Here is a 19,764-nt window from a genome sequence, read left to right as displayed (position 1 = left end):
TAATTGTTGCTCACTATTAGAGTTGGAGATGGGACTGCTGAACCTGGAGTCTGCCCTAAGAGATGGAGCCTTACCATCACCCCGACAAAAAATTAGCACGTAGGTCTGTTCCATGACCTGTCGGCGAGCTTTTGATACTTCACGTGACCTCGGTGCACCTGGCCTGGCACAGGCGCTGTGGTGATATCACTGCTACTTCGTGGCGATTGTGTACACGTGTGTGTATTGTGTACACGTGTGTGTATATGTGCGTCTCCTATCGCACACGGGGGTGTTATTAAGAAGTAGGAGATATCTCGGTTTATTCGAGTCGACATTTATCCAAGTAAGTTGAGTAACTTTCCACTCCAAACCCAACATCGACTCTTGTGGCCGCTGCGGTCGTCGTGCACGTGGCGTTACAACTGAGATTAGATTAAACAATGAGACTAGTTTTATCGATGGTGGCGTCTTTCATGCAAATGTACTTCTTTCACAATCACCGACGATCCACAGACGATAATTGGATGGCAGCAGCAACCAGGTGGAGAGTCTGTGCCAATTTACCAAGCTCTGCGGTCCTCAATATATCAAGATGTTTTCGGCCAATTCACGAGTGTTTATAGACGTGGGAGGGAACTGGAGCGCCCAGAGAAAGCCCACGCGTGGGAGAAGCCATCGCCTCGGGAGTCGGTCACAGGCAGCCGCGTGCAGCACATGGTCCTAAATTCAGATGACTTTACAACCCTGTACAAGCTAGTGCTGGATGAGAGCCGTGTCGGTCACTGGTTGATTTGACGAGTTGTCCACGCTGGCCAGTGCGGGTTGGAGGAAGGGGCCGGCGAGGGGAGGCCAGGACCCATTCGGTTATCACCCGCCCCTGATGTTCGCCGTGGCTGGGAATTGAACCCGGTCGCTGCGTTCCATAGGATGCAGTGCGCGCATCATCACTACACCCCATATGCAAAAGTAAGATGATATATAAACGACGTTTGCATGCATTATGTTATCCTGTTTGTGAGCTAGATACCGTTTGGTAAAACGGCGTATACATTTGAATCCGTCCTATCAGTTAAACGCCGCTTATCTGACTAAAAAGGTGAATTGAAAACTACCCGTCGTCAACAACGCTGGGATCATCTCACGTGAGCTCGGCGCCACCGCCTGGATGCTCCACGTCGCTGCTGCTGCTGCTATGAAGATCCCACGTGGGTTCACATCCAATGGTTTTCTGTGTAGTAACCAAGTGGTGAGACCTCAAGGCACCAGGATAGTGTCAATCTCAAGAGAGACCTCGGTCACAAAAATTACAAAGCAATACAACAAACAAACAGTGCTGTCATGAAGCAAATAGACGACCAACAACAACAACTTCATGACAGAATAACTCTAAAACATTGCACAAATATGACTCGTAGTGAAATAAAATCGCACAAGCAGAGACTGAACGCGGTACAGGGCGAGGAATTGTGGTGATCTGTGATTAATTGGCGGAGAGCAGTGGCAGAGTGGTTTGCGCACTCCGCTATGAATCCTGTGATCCAGAGTTTCGTTTCCCGGCCACGGCTAACATCAGTCGCGGATGGGATCTGAACGGCTGCGATGCAACACGGCGAGCAACAGGAAGGCATGGCAGCACCATCCACCATGATACGACACGTGCGTGCTCCCAAACCACAAGCCGCATTGCACAGCCTGGTGAAGTCGAGCAGACACTGCGATTGCAGGCCTTCATCCAGGAGTCAATGATTGTTTTTATTATCATCATGGTTCCCAAAGCGCAACCAAAACCTCAGTTTCAGGGGCAAGATCCTGATGGCGACGGGGATGACCTCGGTAACTAGGATGATGGCGAGAGCGGTGTTGGTGGGAGCCGCATCCGAGCGACACGGCGACCAAGAAGCCCCCTCCCGCTCTGCTCACAGCGACTGGTGGCCAGAGGGCTTATCCCGATCAGGGGGCCACTCCCCGCGGCCCCGGGGGCCCCTGGAGCCCCTGGGGCCCCTGGCTTCCTCCCTTGGGCCACAGCGACCTTTGTCACCGTGCGGCTCGGGTGGGGGAGGGCAAGGTGCAAGCCCCCCCTCCAGGGGTCCTCGCGAGAGCGGCCGAGGTGTCGCCTGGTTCCCTCCGCAGGGCCCCTCGCTGACATCTCCTCTTCCTCCGGGTCGCACTGGGCCACGTCTCCCCCCTCTGTCTCCACCCCAAGCCGCGTGTCTGCCTGTAAGTGTCTGTGTGAGTCACTCTGTGTTAGTGTGAGACTGTGTGTTAGTGTGAGTCACTCTGTGTTAGTGTGAGACTGTGTTAGTGTGAGTCACTCTGTGTGTCACTCTGTGTGTCACTGTGTGTAGTAGTGTGAGACTGTGTTAGTGTGAGTCACTCTGTGTTAGTGTGAGTCACTCTGTGTGTAGTAGTGTGATACCCTGTGTGTTCGTGTGAGGCTGTGTGAGTCACTGTTGTGTGAGACTATTAAGTTCGTGGATTCTTTGTGAAATCCGGTGTAGTATAGCAATTAGAAAGTGTTAGACCGTGTGTATTAGTGTGAATAACTGTGTGTTAGTGTGAGTCATTCTGTGTTAGTGTGATACTCTGTGTTAGTGTGAGTCACTGTGTGTTAGTGTGAGACCCTGTGTGTGTTAGTGTGAGTCACAGTGTGTGTAGTAGTGTGAGTCACAGTGTTAGACCATGCGTGTCATTGCGCCTATCCGTGTGAAACCTTGTTCAAGCTCCGTGTGAATCTGGGAGGCGAGGACGCAGTACGGAACTTGGTCGGCGGGAAGCCCCGAGACCCCGTGCCCTGGCAGCAAAGCGGGGCTCTAGGGTCTTCTCGTCCACCCACAGCACTCGGGGAGCTGTAGGGGTGGAGTGGGGGTGGTGGTGGTGGAGTGGTGGTGGTGGAGTGGGGGTGGTGGTGGAGTGGTGGTGGTGGAGTGGGGGTGGTGGAGTGGGGTGGTGGTGGAGTGGGGGTGGTGGTGGTGGTGGAGTGGGGTGGTGGTGGTGGAATGGGGGTGGTGGAGTGGGGGTGGTGGTGGAGTGGTGGTGGAGTGGGGGTGGTGGTGGAGTGGGGGTGGTGGTGGAGTGGGGGTGGTGGTGGTGGAGTGGGGGTGGTGGTGGTGGAGTGGGGGTGGTGGTGGTGGAGTGGGAGTGGTGGTGGTGGAGTGGTGGTGGTGGAGTGGGGGTGGTGGTGGAGTGGTGGTGGTGGCATCTCCCGCAGGGCTCGGGACGCCCCAAGGTCGAACGCCTCGCGCGGTTCCCGGCGAGCACCGCCCCTGGTGGCTGTGACCAATGCCGCTGCTGCCGCTCTCCCTGCTGTTTGACATTGACGGCAGCGCCTTGTTAAAAACAACCCTGAATACCGGTAACCGGTAAAAAAAAAGTAGTTCATAAACCGGTAACCGTTATTGTTACGGGTTAAAAAAGTGAGAAACTGGTAACTGTTCGTGGTACCGGTTATCGGTAAAAAAAAAAGTAGTTCAGAAACCGGTAACCGTTATTGTTACGGGTTCAAAACGTGAGAAACCGGTAACCGTTTGCTGTGGATTGCCTCGGAATGATTGCGTCGCCGATTGCGTCACGCGCGGCGGGCGACCGCACGGCACGGCGCGTGCGGCTCCCCTGGAGAGAGCCCCGGAGGGTCGCGGGCGGAGTGCCCACACTTTACCCCACCGCACAATCACCACCGTCATCACCATCATCATTCTGCTTGGTGTGGAAGAGGCGGAGTGCCCACACTTTACCCCACCGCACCATCACCACCGTCATCACCATCATCACCATCATCATTCTGCTTGGTGTGGAAGAGGCGGAGTGCCCACACTTTACCCCACCGCACCATCACCACCATCATCATCATTCTACTGGGCGTGGAAGAGGCGTGCGGGTTAAGGAACTCTCCCCATGGCTTCGACTGCCCGGCGGGAGAGCGAATCGAACCACGACCTCTGCATTGCGACTCCGGCGTGCAGCTGACATTCACACACTCCACTGTGGCAGCTCCCTTCGTCTCTCGGTTAAACACGTGCCATGTTTAGTGCTCCAGGCATGTATATATATACACACAATACTGTGCTGCATGTGTGAGAAACCGCTAACCGGTTATTTTTCAATCGGTTCGCTGTCATACAAAATAGATTCAATACAGATGCATATAAGGTGCGAGCGAGCGCGCGCATGCGCAGTGTGGCCGCGCACGGGGTTTGTGACCGGCCCCGGATTTTGCATCGCCACCTGCGGGCGATGTCACGGTCACACGGCGCATGCGCGCTGGGGTTCACTGCAGTGAATTTGACGGCGCCGGCGTAAGGCCCGGGGCCCCGCGGGGACCCAGGGCACCGAGGGGATCTGGAGGGACGGAGGGGGCCTGAGGCTGTCTTCCTCCGCGTCTCCACCCGCAGCGACGAGATCCCCCGACAGGCAGGCAGGGAGGCAGGGAGGTGCCTGGGCCGGCCCGCCGCATGCGCTGAGGCCGGGGTTCATGTCCCGCGAGGGGGCCCCGGGGCTCCCGGGCGGCGAGCAGGAGCGGCGAGGGGGGCTCGCCCCCCCACCCGAGGCGGCGGCGGCGTCTCCCGGCGCCCCGCGCTGCGACGGGGACGCCGAGGAGGTCGCGGGGGAGCGTGGGGACAGCGACCCCGCACGGGGTGAAGACGCCCCTGAGACGAGGGTGGAGACCCCTGGCGATGAGGCGGAGGAGGTGAAGGAGGCGGCAGCTGGCAGGGATGCCGCGGGATCTGGGGTCGGCGAGGGGAGCCAGAGGAGCCGGAGGTCCTCGTCGCAGAGCGAGGGGGGCGCGCGCTTCTTCGTGGGCGACGACGACGACGACGAGGAGTACGGCAGCTTCCGGAACGAGGACAGTGACCTGTACTACGACGACGACGACGAGGACGAGTCGGTGAGGAGGTCCACCCAACGGGTCAACAGCATCATCATCATCATCACAGCAGTCATCATCATCAACATAATCACAGCTGTCATCACCACAATCATCATCATCAACATAATCACAGCTGTCATCACCACAATCATCATCACAGCTGTCATCACCATCAACATACTCACAGCTGTCATCACCATCATCATCACAGCTGTCATCATCAACATACTCACAGCTGTCATCACCACAATCATCATCATCATCACAGCAGTCATCATCATCAACATAATCACAGCTGTCATCACCACAATCATCATCACAGCTGTCATCATCAACATAATCACAGCTGTCATCACCACAATCATCATCATCATCATCACAGCTGTCATCACCATCAACATCATCACAGCTGTCATCACAACAATCATCAACATAATCACAATTGTCATCAACACAGTCATCAACATAATCACAGCTATCATCAGCAGTCATCATCATCAACATAATCACAGCTGTCATCACCACAATCATCATCAACATAATCACAGCTGTCATCACCACAATCATCATCAACATAATCACAATTGTCATCACCAGAATCATCATCATCAAAATAATCACAATTGTCATCACAACATAATTGTTATTTTTTTATTTTATCCTTCTATCTGGCAACAAAACTGACACCTTTTTACAATGAGTCATGTTTGCATAGACCGCAATACCTGCAGTCATAATACAAACCAAAGAACATAACTCTGATAATGTGCACTGTCCTTGAAGTTGAATGGTCCACACCCGAGACAGCTTTCCTTAGAGCCTAGTCTCACATGGGTTGGACCAGATGACGCCAAAAGGCGCACAACTCAAAGACAATGCACCATCAGAGTATCATAATCACAATTGTCATCACCACAGTCATCATCACCATAATCACAGCTGTCATCACCACAATCATCATCAACATAATCACAATTGTCATCACCAGAATCATCATCATAAAAATAATCACAACTGTCATCACAACAGTCATCATCATCAACATAATCACAACTGTCATCAACACAATCATCATCATCAACATAATCACAGCTGTCATCATCAAAATAATCACAATTGTCATCACCGTCATCATCAACATAATCACAACTGTCACCACAATCATTATCAATATAATCACAGCTGTCATCACCACAATCATCATGAACATAATCACAATTGTCATCACCACAATAATCATCATAAACATAATCACAACTGTCATCACCACAATCATAATCAACATAATCACAATTGTCATCACCAGAATCATCATCAACATAATTACAACTGTCATCACCAAAATCATCATCAACATAATCAAAATTGTAATCAACAGAATCATCATCATCAACATAATCACAATTGTCATCACCACAATCGTCAACATAATCACAATTGTCATCACAACAATCATCATCAACATAATCACAGCTGTCATCACCACAATCATCATCAACATAATCACAGCTGTCATCACCACAATCATCATCAACATAATCACCAGTCATCAACAGTCATCATCATCAACTATTCTTGGTTCTTTCGGTAAAGTCATGTAGATAGAAAATAAAAAAAGTAAAATTAAAATAATTGAAATAAAAAAAAGTAATAAAACCACGACGTTTCGATCGCAACACAAGCGGTCTTCATCAGGCGGAGAGAAAAGAGCGGGCAAGCCTCCAAGGGGGGAGAGAGAGGGGGGTAGAGATAGGGGGAGAGAGGGGGTAGAGATGGGGGGGGGCATTGCAAACAAACAATTTCATTTAATTTTATTTTATATTTACGTGACTTTACCGAAAGAACCCAGAATATGAATTCCTGCAGTCACGAAAGTTTTAAGTCAACAAATAATCACAACTGTTATCACCACAGTCATGGTCAACATGTAATATTTAACACCATTACCATAATTGTCATTAACATCATAATTTTAACTAGCAAGACCCATTATCATCAACACCACCCACTACTACCAGCTATCATCACCACTTTGCCCATCACAAATATCTCCATCGTCATAATCATTACCATGATTCTCCTAATGATCATCATGATTATTATCACAACTCTTATCATCACAACTGTCATCATCATCATTGTACCTCCCCTATCACCATCAATATTACCATCACCAACCACTGTCAATGCCAAGGTAAACTGAGTCATCATTACCACCATAACCACCGACATTACCACTGCTATTACTCCTGCCTATTTATTTACGTGTTGAAGGAGTGAGGTGTGTGAAGGAGAGGAGTGGAGTGTGTGAAGGAGTGAGGTGTGTGAAGGAGAGGAGTGGAGTGTGTGAAGGAGTGAGGTCTGTCAAGGGGGAGTGAGGTGTGTAAAGGAGTAAGGTGGATGCCTTGCCGGATTATACTAGTAGAAAAAGTAGCATATGCTACGGGCCCCGCACTTTCAAGGGCCTTGCGCCAAATGCTTTCAAGCTATCAATTCCAGCTCCGCGATTCTGCGCTTGCTCTATTACTATAGTACAATACTGCCTTCAAATTTTATGAACGACTGGTTGTTTAAGGTTAGCGATTTGTCGCATTATCTGGCTGTATAGCAAATGAAAAAATACAATTATTTTACTATGCAAGTTAAACATTTGTGTTTTAATATTCACGTGTGTTTTATATTTAGGGGCCCTTTATAACATTTGCTACAGGCCCCGCACTAGCTTAATCCGGCACTGGGTGGATGAAGGAGTGAACTGCATGAAGGAGGAGTGTGGTGCGTGAAGGAAGAGTGGGATGTGTGGATGAGGAGTCGGGTGTGTGAAGGAAGATGAATATGAAGATATTCTCCCCTGTCCCCGCAGCCGCCCGAGCGTCAGATAGTGGTGGGCATCTGTGCCATGGCCAAGAAGTCCAAGTCGAAGCCCATGACCCAGATATTGGATCGCCTCTGCAAGTTCAAGTACATCACGGTGGTCATCTTTGACGAGGAGGTCATCCTGAACGAGCCCGTCGAGAATTGGCCGCTCTGTGACTGCCTCGTGTCCTTCCACTCAAAAGGTACCTCCTCAACCCTCCTCAAGCCTCTTGACCCTCCTCAACTTGCAACCCTCCCCAAGCCACCTCAATGCTCATTAACTTTTCTCAAGCCGCCTCCACCCACCCCATCCCTCCTCCACCCCTCCAGCACCCTGCTCCACCCTCCTCAACTCTCCCTAACCCTCTCCCTGCATACACCTGGGTACCTTGGCACACTGGAAGAGAGGAGCACCGATAGAGGGTAGAGTGCTCTTGCATAATACGAACTACACTACTAACGTTAACCAATGAGACTCTTATCATTACCCTTGCTCTAAACTGCACAAGACAACCAAAAACTGGGCCTAGCCCTAACTCTAAGCAAGCTAGTATACTCGATCCTAACAGTATCCGTCACCCAATCTCAATTCAGACATATACCTGAGCCTTAACTCTAACCAAATCAGTCAAATCAAACCTAATACTATCCGTCAGCCTGAACAAACAAACCAGCCAGCCATACACAAGCTCCAGCCCTAACCCTTATCAATTTGACCAACTAGGAACGAACACTGATCCAAACTCCTAGTCCAAGGGTAGGAAACGTGCTGCCCACAACTTTATTTCATAAGGCCCAGGCCACGAGGCCTACCACTTAATAACAGCCAACAGATGAAATTTAATCATCACTGCAAGCATCTGAGCTGCATTAATGTGGTCCTAGAGGGGGGATATATAAACATATTCGTGTTATCGAGTAGAAAGCAGGTGCAGCAGGCAGCACACGAGTGCTATAAATATGGGATTGGGGGTGTAGCCACGTACCACTGCCCTGCTGACCACAACCCATGCACGCTACGCGCTTGTCGTTAACATCGCCACCTGCTGCATGCTTCGTGCAGCGTAAAGACAAAGAACCGCATTTAACACGACCAGTGGGGAAACTTGGCTGTAGCCGTGATGCAGGTGGGATTGTGTGCGCGTGTGCGGTGAATTACCCCGGGATGTAAACCTTATGATTGCACTGCTTAGCAGGCTTCCCGCTGGACAAGGCCGTGTGCTACGCGAGGCTACGCAACCCCTTCATCGTCAACGACCTCGACATGCAGTACCACATCCAGGACAGGTAAGCAACCGCCGTGCACACACACGTGTACGTAGCGTGCGTATTTATTCACACGTTTTATGCGCCTTTCAAAATGTCTCCAGATGCCGCGCATGCAAAGGACAACTATAATAAAGAATGAACCGGCTGGCAAAAGAGGAGCTAGAGAGGAACAAATCCGATGAGAGGAAGCTGTTTAAATAAGATCAACAAGTTGGAGAGCCTGATGTCCAGTGGTAGGGAGTGCCACAACTGGGGGACCACCACGGTCAACGGCCGATCACCTCAAGAACGCAACTGAGATCGGGGTTTATACATAAGAGGACACTATCGGCAGATCTTAAATACCAGATAAAGTGGAACTATCCCTCAAGGCTTTAATACGAATTACGTGATCCTATATTCCACTAATTTAGATACAGGGAGCCAACCCATGCAAAAACAAGAGAGATGTATACACGTCACACACACTCACACCATAGATATGCTAAGTCGGCAGACACAGTGCACCTGCATGCAGAACAGGTGTACCAGTCTGTACACGAGGCATGGACACACGACAGATCACAATGCGTGACTGTCAGGGCAGGTAAGATCCAGGTGAAGTTTCTATTCTCCCGTCGCTTTGTATCGAGTGGCGGAATTTCGCACGAACCGGCTGTGCTGTGTGCGGTCGCTGGATCCTGTGTCCTTGGTCGTATGTGCGGGGGCAGGCGCGAGGTTTATCGGATTCTCAAGGAGGAGGGAATCGACCTGCCCCGCTTTGCCGTCCTCAACCGGGATCCCAACCGCCCCGAAGGTAGCGTCCGCGACAGCGTCTTTCCGCCATGGAGCCTCTTGTGCCTAAGCGTGCGTGTGTGTGTTAGGGCCCGAACGATACATTGATGAAACCAGTTCTTGACCTGGGATATTTCCCCCAGCTTTGAACAACACCAGCGGCATGCGAAGTGCGAATCTGTCCTGGGCTTCCGCTCGGGCAACTCGGCATTAGATGAGTCGCTTGTATTAGCGTTTAAATATTAAACAACCCCTTGTGTGCTGTGCCAGCCTTAATGGGTACTCACTAATAGAAATTTACCCATCAGTCTGTAAGTCTGAATATGGCATCTTTGTCTCGTGTGTGTGCCCTCCTTCCCCCCGTGTGGGTGTACGGTTCCACCTGGATGCAGACTGTAACTTGGTGGAGAGTGAGGACCACGTGGAGATTAACGGGGAGGTTTTCCAGAAGCCGTTTGTGGAGAAGCCAGTCTGTGCCGAGGATCACAACGTGTACATCTACTACCCCACGTCAGCCGGAGGGGGCAGCCAGCGTCTCTTCCGCAAGGTGCACGCCAAACGGGCATGGGGGCACAGGGGCAGCACCTGCCTCCCTCTCTATTAGGGCTGAACGATGAATCGATTTCAAATCGAAATCGCAATTTGAAACAATGCGATTAGCAAATCGCAAAGGCTGCGATTTTTTGCGATTTGAAAAGTCCTATTACTTTTTTATTGGAATTGTTTTATTTTTCATTTTTATTATAACTCTATTCATTTAACTTAACAATTGTTCTATGTTTGATTATTCTATTTCAATTAAAACATTTTAATAAATACATGTTGGAAGCAATTCATATCTTTTAAGTTCTCATCCTTGCATTAGAAAATACAGTCATACCTCGGTATACGACCGCTTTGGAATACGTCGAGTTTGGTATACGTCGTGTTTTGACGAGAAGGAAATGTCTTGGGATACGCCGTCTTGCTTGGGATACGACGCGCTTGCTAGATCTTGTATGGGTCGGGATGAGTCACCGCGTACAGTACCCGCGTACACAATCCTGTTACGGCTCTAACAAGCCGTAACAGTATTGCGTGGAATGACCAGACAATATCACACTTCAGGAACATTATTAGATGAAGGCAAAAACAAACTTTAATGGACAGTTTTTTAGTAAAACTCAAACCTGGTGAGCCTCAGCCAGGTTTGAAAAGAGAAAGAGAAAAAAATCCAGAATTTCAGCTTCCTGAAGTTTTAATGGAAGAGGACTCTCCTTCCAAAAAATAACATCTCCTCCTCCTCCCCTTCCTCACCACCATCCTCGTAGGCTTTCAACTCCTCTCAGCAAGCTAAAATGATGTTATATTTTATTTTTTATTTCAATTTATTTCAATTTATTTATGCATATATTTTAATTTATTTATGTATTTTAGTAATAAGTAGTGTCTAAATTATTTTATACAACCCCTTTAATGTTTAATATGCCATGTAAAATATAATTTCTTATACTCTGGAACGGATTTTTTCCTTTACCTTTATTTCTTATGGGAAATATTCGTTTAGTGTCCGTCATTTTCAGTACAAGTCCTCCTACCTTCTGGAACGAATTAGCGACGTATACCGAGGTACCACTGTATAGAGAAGTTAATATGTTGATGGTATCATGTGGTAATGCTCCATCACATGTTTTAAATATATTGCACCATGAATATTGAACTGAAGCTTGACTTAAAAAAATTTATTCGCAAATCAAATCGCAATATCTGTCAGAAAAATCGCAATTACAGATTTTCCCCAAATCGTTCAGCCCTACTCTCTCCATCGCCATGCCAGGGCCTGCAGCCTCGCAGGGGACCACAGGGACGATCGGCTCCCTGTACGCTTGGGAACTTGCGTAGGGTAGTTAATTGAGTTGTTTTGTGCGTTTTAAATAGTTGCCTGCAAACAAAACGTAAAATATCTATTATTGGTTTGTCTTACACATATATCAAGTTTATTTTGTTTAACCAGGTGAGAACTATTAAAATAAAAGTCCAGCCCTGTGTGTGCATGTGTGCGTTTGTGTGCTTATTGGAAAGTACCACGCGGTTGCTGGTGAGCCCTGCTACTGGTGGCTTATGGTGGCTGCCGCTGATCAATGACGGTGGAGTGCGCCGTGTGGGTTGAACGTTCGCATGTGGCCATCGGTTAAGTCCAACTGGATTAAATTATTGGTTTAATGACTTTTGAAATCAATATTCAATTAATAACTTGATCGTTATTGATCAACAGCCCTACCGATGTGTGTATAGTGACTTGTCGGTGGTGATGTGCGCGTGCGTTTAGATCGGGAGTCGCAGCAGTGTGTACTCTCCCGAGAGCACCGTGCGCAAGACCGGTTCCTACATCTACGAGGAGTTCATGCCCACAGATGGCACCGACGTCAAGGTGGGAGACAATTCCTGTAACAGACATCTCCAAAATAAGTGGCGTCCTTTGTATCGTGTGCAATGCCGTCCTGAGGTGCTCGCTCACGGCACTTGCCCCAGTGTATATAAGGCCACACGGGGGATTGGTGTGTTTGCCCTTACTAATGCACGACACACGTGCCGGGCAGGTGTACACGGTGGGGCCGGACTACGCGCACGCGGAAGCGCGCAAGTCTCCCGCGCTCGACGGGAAGGTGGAGCGCGACGCCGAGGGCAAGGAGGTGCGCTACCCGGTCATCCTCAACGCCCGCGAGAAGCTCATCGCCCGCAAAGTGTGCATGGCCTTCAAGGTAGGAGCGAGATGATCCGTATTAGGTGTGCGCTTCCTGTCGGCTTGGCCGTTTCCTGTTTGGCCACAGGCGAGGCCACAAGCGAGGCCCTGACGTCGCATCCTTGTGTGCGGTCCGCAGCAAACGGTGTGCGGGTTCGACCTGCTGCGCGCCAACGGCAACTCGTACGTATGCGACGTCAACGGCTTCAGCTTCGTCAAGAACTCCATGAAGTACTACGACGACTGCGCCAAGATACTGGGGTGAGCGGCGGCGCAATGCCACACCGCGCGGCACCGTGTCACGCAACGTGGCAGCACAATGCAACACGCTGTGGAGAAAACACAGCAGGAGGCAACACATTGTAATAGAGCACTGGAACACATCACAACGCAACCTGACACACCGCAGCACGACATGATGGTTGTAAATCCTGGCGCAGCCACCGCCTGACAAGTGTGCATCGATCGCTGGACACAAGAACATGCTTGATAATCCCATAGACGTGCGATCCCTGTATAGCGCCTATTCTTAACACGAGCCTTACCCCTAATCCTAACCCTAACACCACTCACTTACCCTCAATCATAATCTTAACTGTGTTCCTAACCTTTGCTCCGAACGTACGAGGGGTTTTTGGTGTCGCATTATTTTCCATTAAGCCATTCTCTGGGCTCTGTAACCGCTTCCCTGCCCCGCCGTACGTTGTGATTAAGAAGGCCTCGGTGGCCGGAGGGCGATCACGAGCTTTGCGATTAGGTGGGCCTCGCTTATCCTCGTAATCTTGTAAAGCGGCACCCACTACGTTCCCTGCTATGGACGTTGCCTGGGATGTGAAATGAAGACCGGGGTGATTCATGGGGAGTGCGATTCAATCCGCTGTGCGCTGCCTCTTGTCTGCGTGTGTCGCAGAAACATAATCATGCGCGAGCTGGGCTCGCAATTCCACATCCCGTGGTCGATCCCCACGGAGGCGGAGGACATCCCCATCGTGCCCACCACCTCCGGCACCATGTGGGTACTGCGTCCCTGCTGGCACCGCACCCGCACCACCTGCCCCAGCCCCTGCTCGCTACAACCTTAGTGCTGCACCGGTCACTTATTACCGTAGTCGCTCATTACCAATGCCGCTCACGGGTACGGTCATTCATTTTCAGGGTTCCTGTCCGTTGTTCTCTGTCAGTGATACATGTGCACGCATAGTGTTTGTGATTGCGATTATGTATGCACGTGTGTGTGTGCTTGTCTGTATGTGTGTGTTGTGAGGAGTGATGGCGCAATGGTTAGCGTGCTGTATTTCGAACCCGACAACCCGAGTTCGATTCTCGCTCACGGCCAACACCAGTGACGACTATCTGAACCAGTCATGGGTATCCCCTAGGTCGACTCAGCCTCAAATGAGTACTTCTCTTGGTGTGTAAACATTACCACTGGGAAGACAAAGGCGGCCGGGTGTGGTGTTGGCCAGCCACCCCCTCGTCTGCCGTGCCGGCCTTCATAGGTGCTCGCTAACGGCACTTGTCCCAACAGTATGTTAAGGCTATACATGAGATCTTTGTCTTTGCATCTGCAAATGATCTCAGTAAGTCAACCCATAACACCTGGCATGTCCCGTGATTTCCTTCCAGTGAGCATTCACGTAAAAGCCTCAGAGTACACCTAGCCTGGCATAAGTGCTGTGGTTATGTCATCGGCACTTATTGGCGAACTGCGGTCCTTACCGTTGCTGCTATTTGTGCTCGCGTGTCTGTGTGCCGTGCACGTGAGCAGGATGGAGCTGCGGTGTGTGATTGCCGTGATCCGGCACGGCGACCGAACCCCCAAGCAGAAGATGAAGATGGAGGTCCGGCATCCACGGTGTGTGCCGCCCCCCCCCCCCCCCTCTGCATGGCCACCACATTAAACCGGCTCCTTCAATCAACAACCGGACTCTGTGATAATGACAGACTCGTATCCCGACAGCAACATTACCGGCACGCGGTTGAGGGGAACCCGTGCCTGGCATAACCGGGGAATACTTGGCCACCGACATGAACTCACTCTAAAATGTGTACCGCTCCTGGACAGACAAAGGTGGTTGGGCTTGGTGGCCACCATTCCGTTCACTTGTGTGTTGATTGTACCCACCTTAATAGGTGCTCCGTAACAACACTTGCCCATGCTAAATGGGTGTCGTCGCATCGTGCATGCTCCTCGTGTGTTTGAATGCTGGGCGCCAGGTTCTTCGAGCTGTTCGATAAATACGAAGGCCACAGAACGGGGAAACTGAAACTGAAGAAACCCAAGCAGCTGCAGGTCAGTGTCCATACTGAGCAGCGCAGGCACCTCCACCGCCACCAGCTGTGCCACACCGCCACCGTAAAGCAGTTGTAGTTGGTGCCTGCACATGTCTGGTATTCCGCCGATGTGTAATGTTGCGTGTAATGGTTGTTGCGGTTGGTGAACATGGTTGTTATGGCTTGTCATTGTGGTGTGGTGTGTCACACACAGGGTGTTGTGGAATGTGGTAGCGTGTATCGTTGGTGTGGCCTAGTGCGTCATGTGTGTTGTGTTGTGGAACGGCGTTTTGGCCCACGGAGTGTTGTGCAGTGCGGTGTGAGGCCCTGCGTTTTATCGTGAACGACTAATTTACACATTTTGGCGCATCGCTTGGGGTGTGGCATGGAGCTAGCCACAGCATGGTGGAGTTGGGCGTGGTGCAGTGTGCCACGGTATGGCACAGTGTGGCACGGCATGGCGCGGCGTGTAATGTGGAAGTGGTGGCGTGACCCACAGGAGGTGCTCGACATTGCACGGCTGTTGCTGTCTGAGCTCGATCAAAAGAACGACACTGAGATCGAGGAGAACAAAGCCAAGCTTGAGCAGCTCAAGACCGTCCTGGAGATGTGAGTGGCCGCGCTTCACGATTCATAGCCACAGCAGCACACCGCACGTACGCGCCGTCACGCTGACGCGCACGTGGCACGTGGGCATGCTGGGCTAGAGCCGCACTCGGACACGCACGTACGCGCATAAGCATCCACCCGTGCCCTGTTGCGGTCGTGTGTGCGCGCATGCACACATCGCTCGCCTGCAAGGCGTGCGCATGCCCATCGTGTAACGTGCGCAAGTTGATTCTTACGCACACACACCCACTCGCACACGTCCACCCACTCGAACGCGTCCCACTTGAGTTTATTTTGTTTTAACCGGGTGGGAAGTTGAGAGACCAGAAGAGTCTCATTTGCAAGAGTGACCTTGGTCACCAAATTTACTCTGTGGGATAAAAACAAAACACAGCAAGGAGAATAAAACGTGATCACAGCATAACTATCACGTTACAGGAGGAATAGAATTTACTGCACAATTTGTACACTGGCGTTAAATGAGATAACATTTTGCCGAACGTAAGTCGGCTCGCTTTGTTTGAGCCGCCCCAAACGAAAGAGGGAGCTCGAGCGCCGCGGGAACCCGGGGGGCGGCTGTCGCTGCGCTTGGCGCCTTTGTGCACGGAACGTCTCTCATTAAACGTGGCGTGCCCGACTGCCTCCCTGCACTCGTTACGGAGCGAGACGTTCCGATCAGCCCCTGGCTGAGATTGCCGTGCGATCATGTCACAAAACGCACAGGGACCGTTTTATCGGAAGGGACATTTACTTTGCATGTTTGTTCAGTTCTTTTTTGATGTGCCTTATGAAGCAGCGCAGCTGTTAGATGTTCATTTGTAAGTAATTCAGCTGTTTGGTTGCTTTGACAGTTGGTGAATTGCAGACGCACCCCACCCTCCGCCATCACGTGTTATATTAGAGGCTGTGCCAGGTTATTTGGTCCACGGTTTGGAGTTCGTAGCCGCAGTCGTAGACAGAAGTGTCTTTGATTTTTTTCACTTGATGCATTAGGTGTCCGCATCTTCCGCATCTGTTCTGTTGACAAAAGAGAACAACTCCAAACAGGAAATGTCTCCCCAAACAGGAAATACCTGCCACAGCAAGGAACCATCTTGATAAGCCGTGCATATCCACGGGAGAATTTTCGTGCTCGCATGAGTGGTTAGCGCGTCACGGTCAGAGGGCTGTCGCCCGAGTGGGTGCGGTGTGTGGTTAGGTCCCCGTGTGATCGTGGTTGGTGGTCAAAGCCTGCACACTTGTTGGGGTTGTTTATAACGAACACTGCGGTCGCGGACGGGACTTTAGTGGTCACGGTCGCTGCGTCGACGGTTGCGGTTGACGAGTGGCATTTGCACGGTGGTGGTTGTGATTGGGGGCCCACGTGTTTGGCTGTTGGGCGTGCGTGGTGCCAGCTGGTTCAACGAAGATGCCAGCCACGAGAGATGTCGATGTCCTTGCTGCTGCCTGCACGGTGACCCCGAGGGCTTGATTGCATGGTAATTATGTCATGTGGTGAGATGATAATTACCATATGCGCGTTCACATTGTGCCGTGGAGCACACTACTGCATCAGCATTTAGCTTCCGAAATGGAGTTGCCCAGGCAACCGGGACATTGTTGAGTCAAACGTGATAATTATGAAAGAAATTACTATGCTAATTATCCTGAGCCACTTCCATTAAACAAGGCCGTTAATGGTAGATGAAGGAAATAACGAGCCATTTGGGATGCCTCGTGTCCAGTTTTAGCAGAGGACTGGTGTGCATACACATAGTGTGTGGTGTGTGTGTGTGTGGTATGCGTGTGCGTTTTATACGTGCGTGTGCTTTTGTCTGCTTTTTCAGCACTTACAGTGCTGTTGAGCGCTTAGATTTTCACATCCCTGTCTTGTCCACAACTTCACCACTTAATGCCCGTGACATTTCAACGGTGCTTGTGCCAGGTTAGGCGCGCTTTGAGACCACACGAATTTCAAAGCCTCATTGGCAAGAGGTTGCGCTACAGTGGTATTATGGATTAACACCACTGCCACATGCACCTTACTCTCGCACACCCCCTACTCTCCCTGCACCAGACTCGCCGTCTCGCACTCCCTACACCACATTCCCTGTTCCACTCTCCCCTCTCTCTTTCACGCACGCCCTGCCCCACACCTCCCACACCTCCCGTCTCACACTCCCTGTGCTGTCCACGCTTTTCTGTGGTTACGTTTCCCAGGTAAAGAAGCGCCTTCAGCGGTAGCGAGCGCGGCCAACGTGACGCGCGCCGCCGCATTTAGCGGACGTGTGGCGGCGCGTTCTATTTGCGGGGCCCCGTTGGCTGCTCGCCCCCGTCCATGGGGAGGGTCCCACACGTGGGCCGGTCGCGTTTCTCCACCACGTCACTCCCTCCACCACTAACGATCGCCCCTTTACGTCATATAATCCATTCTCATTAAAACGCGACGCGCGCACCTTGCCCGCCGACCCCCGTGCGTCTTTGCCGCCCACGTCCCAAGGTTAACGAATCACGTGCTGCTCAGACGCCACCCGGAGCAGTGGCGGCCTCCGTGCCTGCGCCGCCACTGCCCCCCTACACGCCCCCCCGCCCCCCCCCGCCCCCCGCCGTGCCGGTGCCCCTCGACGGGTTCCTGTGGTACCCACCGGCACCCCCTCCCCCGTCCCCGTGCTTCCTCTGTTCTGACTGCCCCGCCGTGCTGCCCACAACCCCCCCTCTCCCCCTCTCCCCTGCAAAGGGAGACCAGTGTTAAAGGCTGCCAGTGTGACCTCGCAGAGTCTGCAATCGTTGTCGACAGCGAAAGGTTTCCGCATTCTTTGTAATGACTGTGGCTTTTTTGCCGTTCTGTCAGTTTATACCATGGAAAACTTGACTGCTGGTAGGTGTCTTCTTTAAAATGAACCCTCATCAGTGCTCATTCCCTTCGCCGTCTCTCCCCGTTCACATTCTGACCTCTCAAATTCACGGTTTCATTAGTCCTGCCTCCAGCGAGTGTAGAAAAATGCTGTGCCTGTGTTAACAGCGACTGCGCATTATACGGTAACCGTAATATTCTGCAATCCCGAGGTACTGTGACGGTACACTCATTCATGTGTGTGTGTATATACGCATGTGTATGTGCTTATACACACACACACACGCCATGCCGTCGAGTGGCTATCGACACGGCCATTTCCGTGGGTGTCACATGCCAGGCCAAGTGCCGTTGGCTCCGGCTCCCAATTTACCATTGTAAAGTCCACTCCAGGTTTTACCGTCCCACCAGCGCCGTCGAACCCCATGACGTGGTTGAGGGCAACGTGGGGCTGGATGAGATGGAGCTGGATAAGGTGGGGCTCCAGGGCGCAGAGCGTGCGTGAAGCCCCGATTCCCGCGCTCCGGTCCTCGCAGACCCCCGCCTCCTCGTTAGTCCGGACGTCTCGTCTCGGCCGCCGTTGGAGCTGACGGCGTCAGAGCTGCTAAATCTTGCCTCGACAGCAACATCGCAGCGCTGCCACCGCTCGTTACGTCTGCTTTGACAGCTTAATTGGCCGTTAATACGGTTACAATTCGACTGCATTAAACTGAGCAGCTCGCCCTACTCGCCCAGCGTTTACAAGTCGATGTGAATTGAATCTTGTTAAAAAAAGGCAGAGGGAAACCTGGAGTGGATTTCTTTGGAGGCGGGAAGCGGATGGAGGTTGTGGCGCTGGAGGCGGCTCCATCTTGGCTGTTGTGTTGACCACGCGAGCACTGGCTGCTGGCCGCTGTCCCCCCGTCTCCATGCGTGCGCTGTGCCCTTCCAGAGCGGCTGTGCTTTCCATGGTATAAGCCAGCGGTGGCTGTCTGCATGTCCTGCCCACACTGCCCTGCCCTGTCTTGCATTGCCTGCCCCCCCACCCCTCACCACTCCATGCCCATGCCGTGCTGTGAACTGTGCTTTTTCCCTGCCCGTTTGCCACCCTGCATCGGTGCCCTGCCCTGCAGTTTCATTGCCAGCCTTGCCCACTCCCACCAGTGACGTTGATACGTTGTCGTGCCATGTCATGCCATGCCCTCTCGTGTGCCCTCTGCCCCTTTCCATGCCTCCATTCATTCTTCATCGCTCCCCCCCCATTGCCTGGCCTCTGTCTCAGACCACTGCCCCCCACCTCCCCTTCAATATAAGTGCGTCCGCCTCACCCTCGGCCCATCCCACATCACACCGAGCTGGTACTGTCCCGACCCTGGCCACCCTCAAGTTCAGATGATGAATGCGGGGCTCCTTACACAGCACCCACACGGTGTGTAGTGTGTGTTGTGCAAGGTATGGGGTATGGTATGTGATGTGTGGTGTGTTTGTGTAGTGTGCAGGGTGTGGTGTGCAGGGTGCGGTGTGTGTAGTGTACAGTGTGCGGTGTCATGTAAGGAGCCCCAATCACAACTCCCTCTGTCACCAAACACAGGGCTGCTCTGC

General features: G+C 51.7%; 1 protein-coding gene across 13 annotated transcripts in view; it reads left to right on the top strand.

Moving 5' to 3' along the window:
* Nucleotides 1-4,169: 4,169 nt before the first annotated feature.
* The window catches only part of LOC144931074 (inositol hexakisphosphate and diphosphoinositol-pentakisphosphate kinase 2-like), a 39,086-nt gene continuing 23,491 nt past the window's right edge, over nt 4,170-19,764 (top strand). For 4 of the 13 annotated variants that reach the window (XM_078854996.1, XM_078855001.1, XM_078854990.1 and 1 more), the window contains exons 1-13: nt 4,171-4,864; nt 7,710-7,905; nt 8,896-8,989; nt 9,682-9,767; nt 10,138-10,292; nt 12,054-12,155; nt 12,325-12,486; nt 12,607-12,728; nt 13,378-13,479; nt 14,236-14,322; nt 14,685-14,760; nt 15,241-15,350; nt 18,067-18,132. In XM_078854996.1, coding sequence (XP_078711122.1) covers nt 4,451-4,864; nt 7,710-7,905; nt 8,896-8,989; nt 9,682-9,767; nt 10,138-10,292; nt 12,054-12,155; nt 12,325-12,486; nt 12,607-12,728; nt 13,378-13,479; nt 14,236-14,322; nt 14,685-14,760; nt 15,241-15,350; nt 18,067-18,132 — 1,772 coding nt within the window. In that variant the 5' untranslated portion in view covers nt 4,171-4,450. Of the gene's footprint in view, nt 4,865-7,709; nt 7,906-8,895; nt 8,990-9,681; nt 9,768-10,137; nt 10,293-12,053; nt 12,156-12,324; nt 12,487-12,606; nt 12,729-13,377; nt 13,480-14,235; nt 14,323-14,684; nt 14,761-15,240; nt 15,351-18,066; nt 18,133-18,180; nt 18,208-19,764 lie in introns of all 13 variants that reach the window. The other 9 variants (XM_078854994.1, XM_078855002.1, XM_078854992.1 and 6 more) reach the window with 8 other exon arrangements.

This window comes from Lampetra fluviatilis, chromosome 3 (genome assembly GCF_964198595.1).
Source record: "Lampetra fluviatilis chromosome 3, kcLamFluv1.1, whole genome shotgun sequence".
NCBI classification, from domain to species: Eukaryota; Metazoa; Chordata; class Hyperoartia; order Petromyzontiformes; family Petromyzontidae; genus Lampetra; species Lampetra fluviatilis.
The sequence above is the reverse complement of the archived record's forward strand: the minus strand, read 5'-3'. Positions and strand labels throughout refer to the sequence as shown.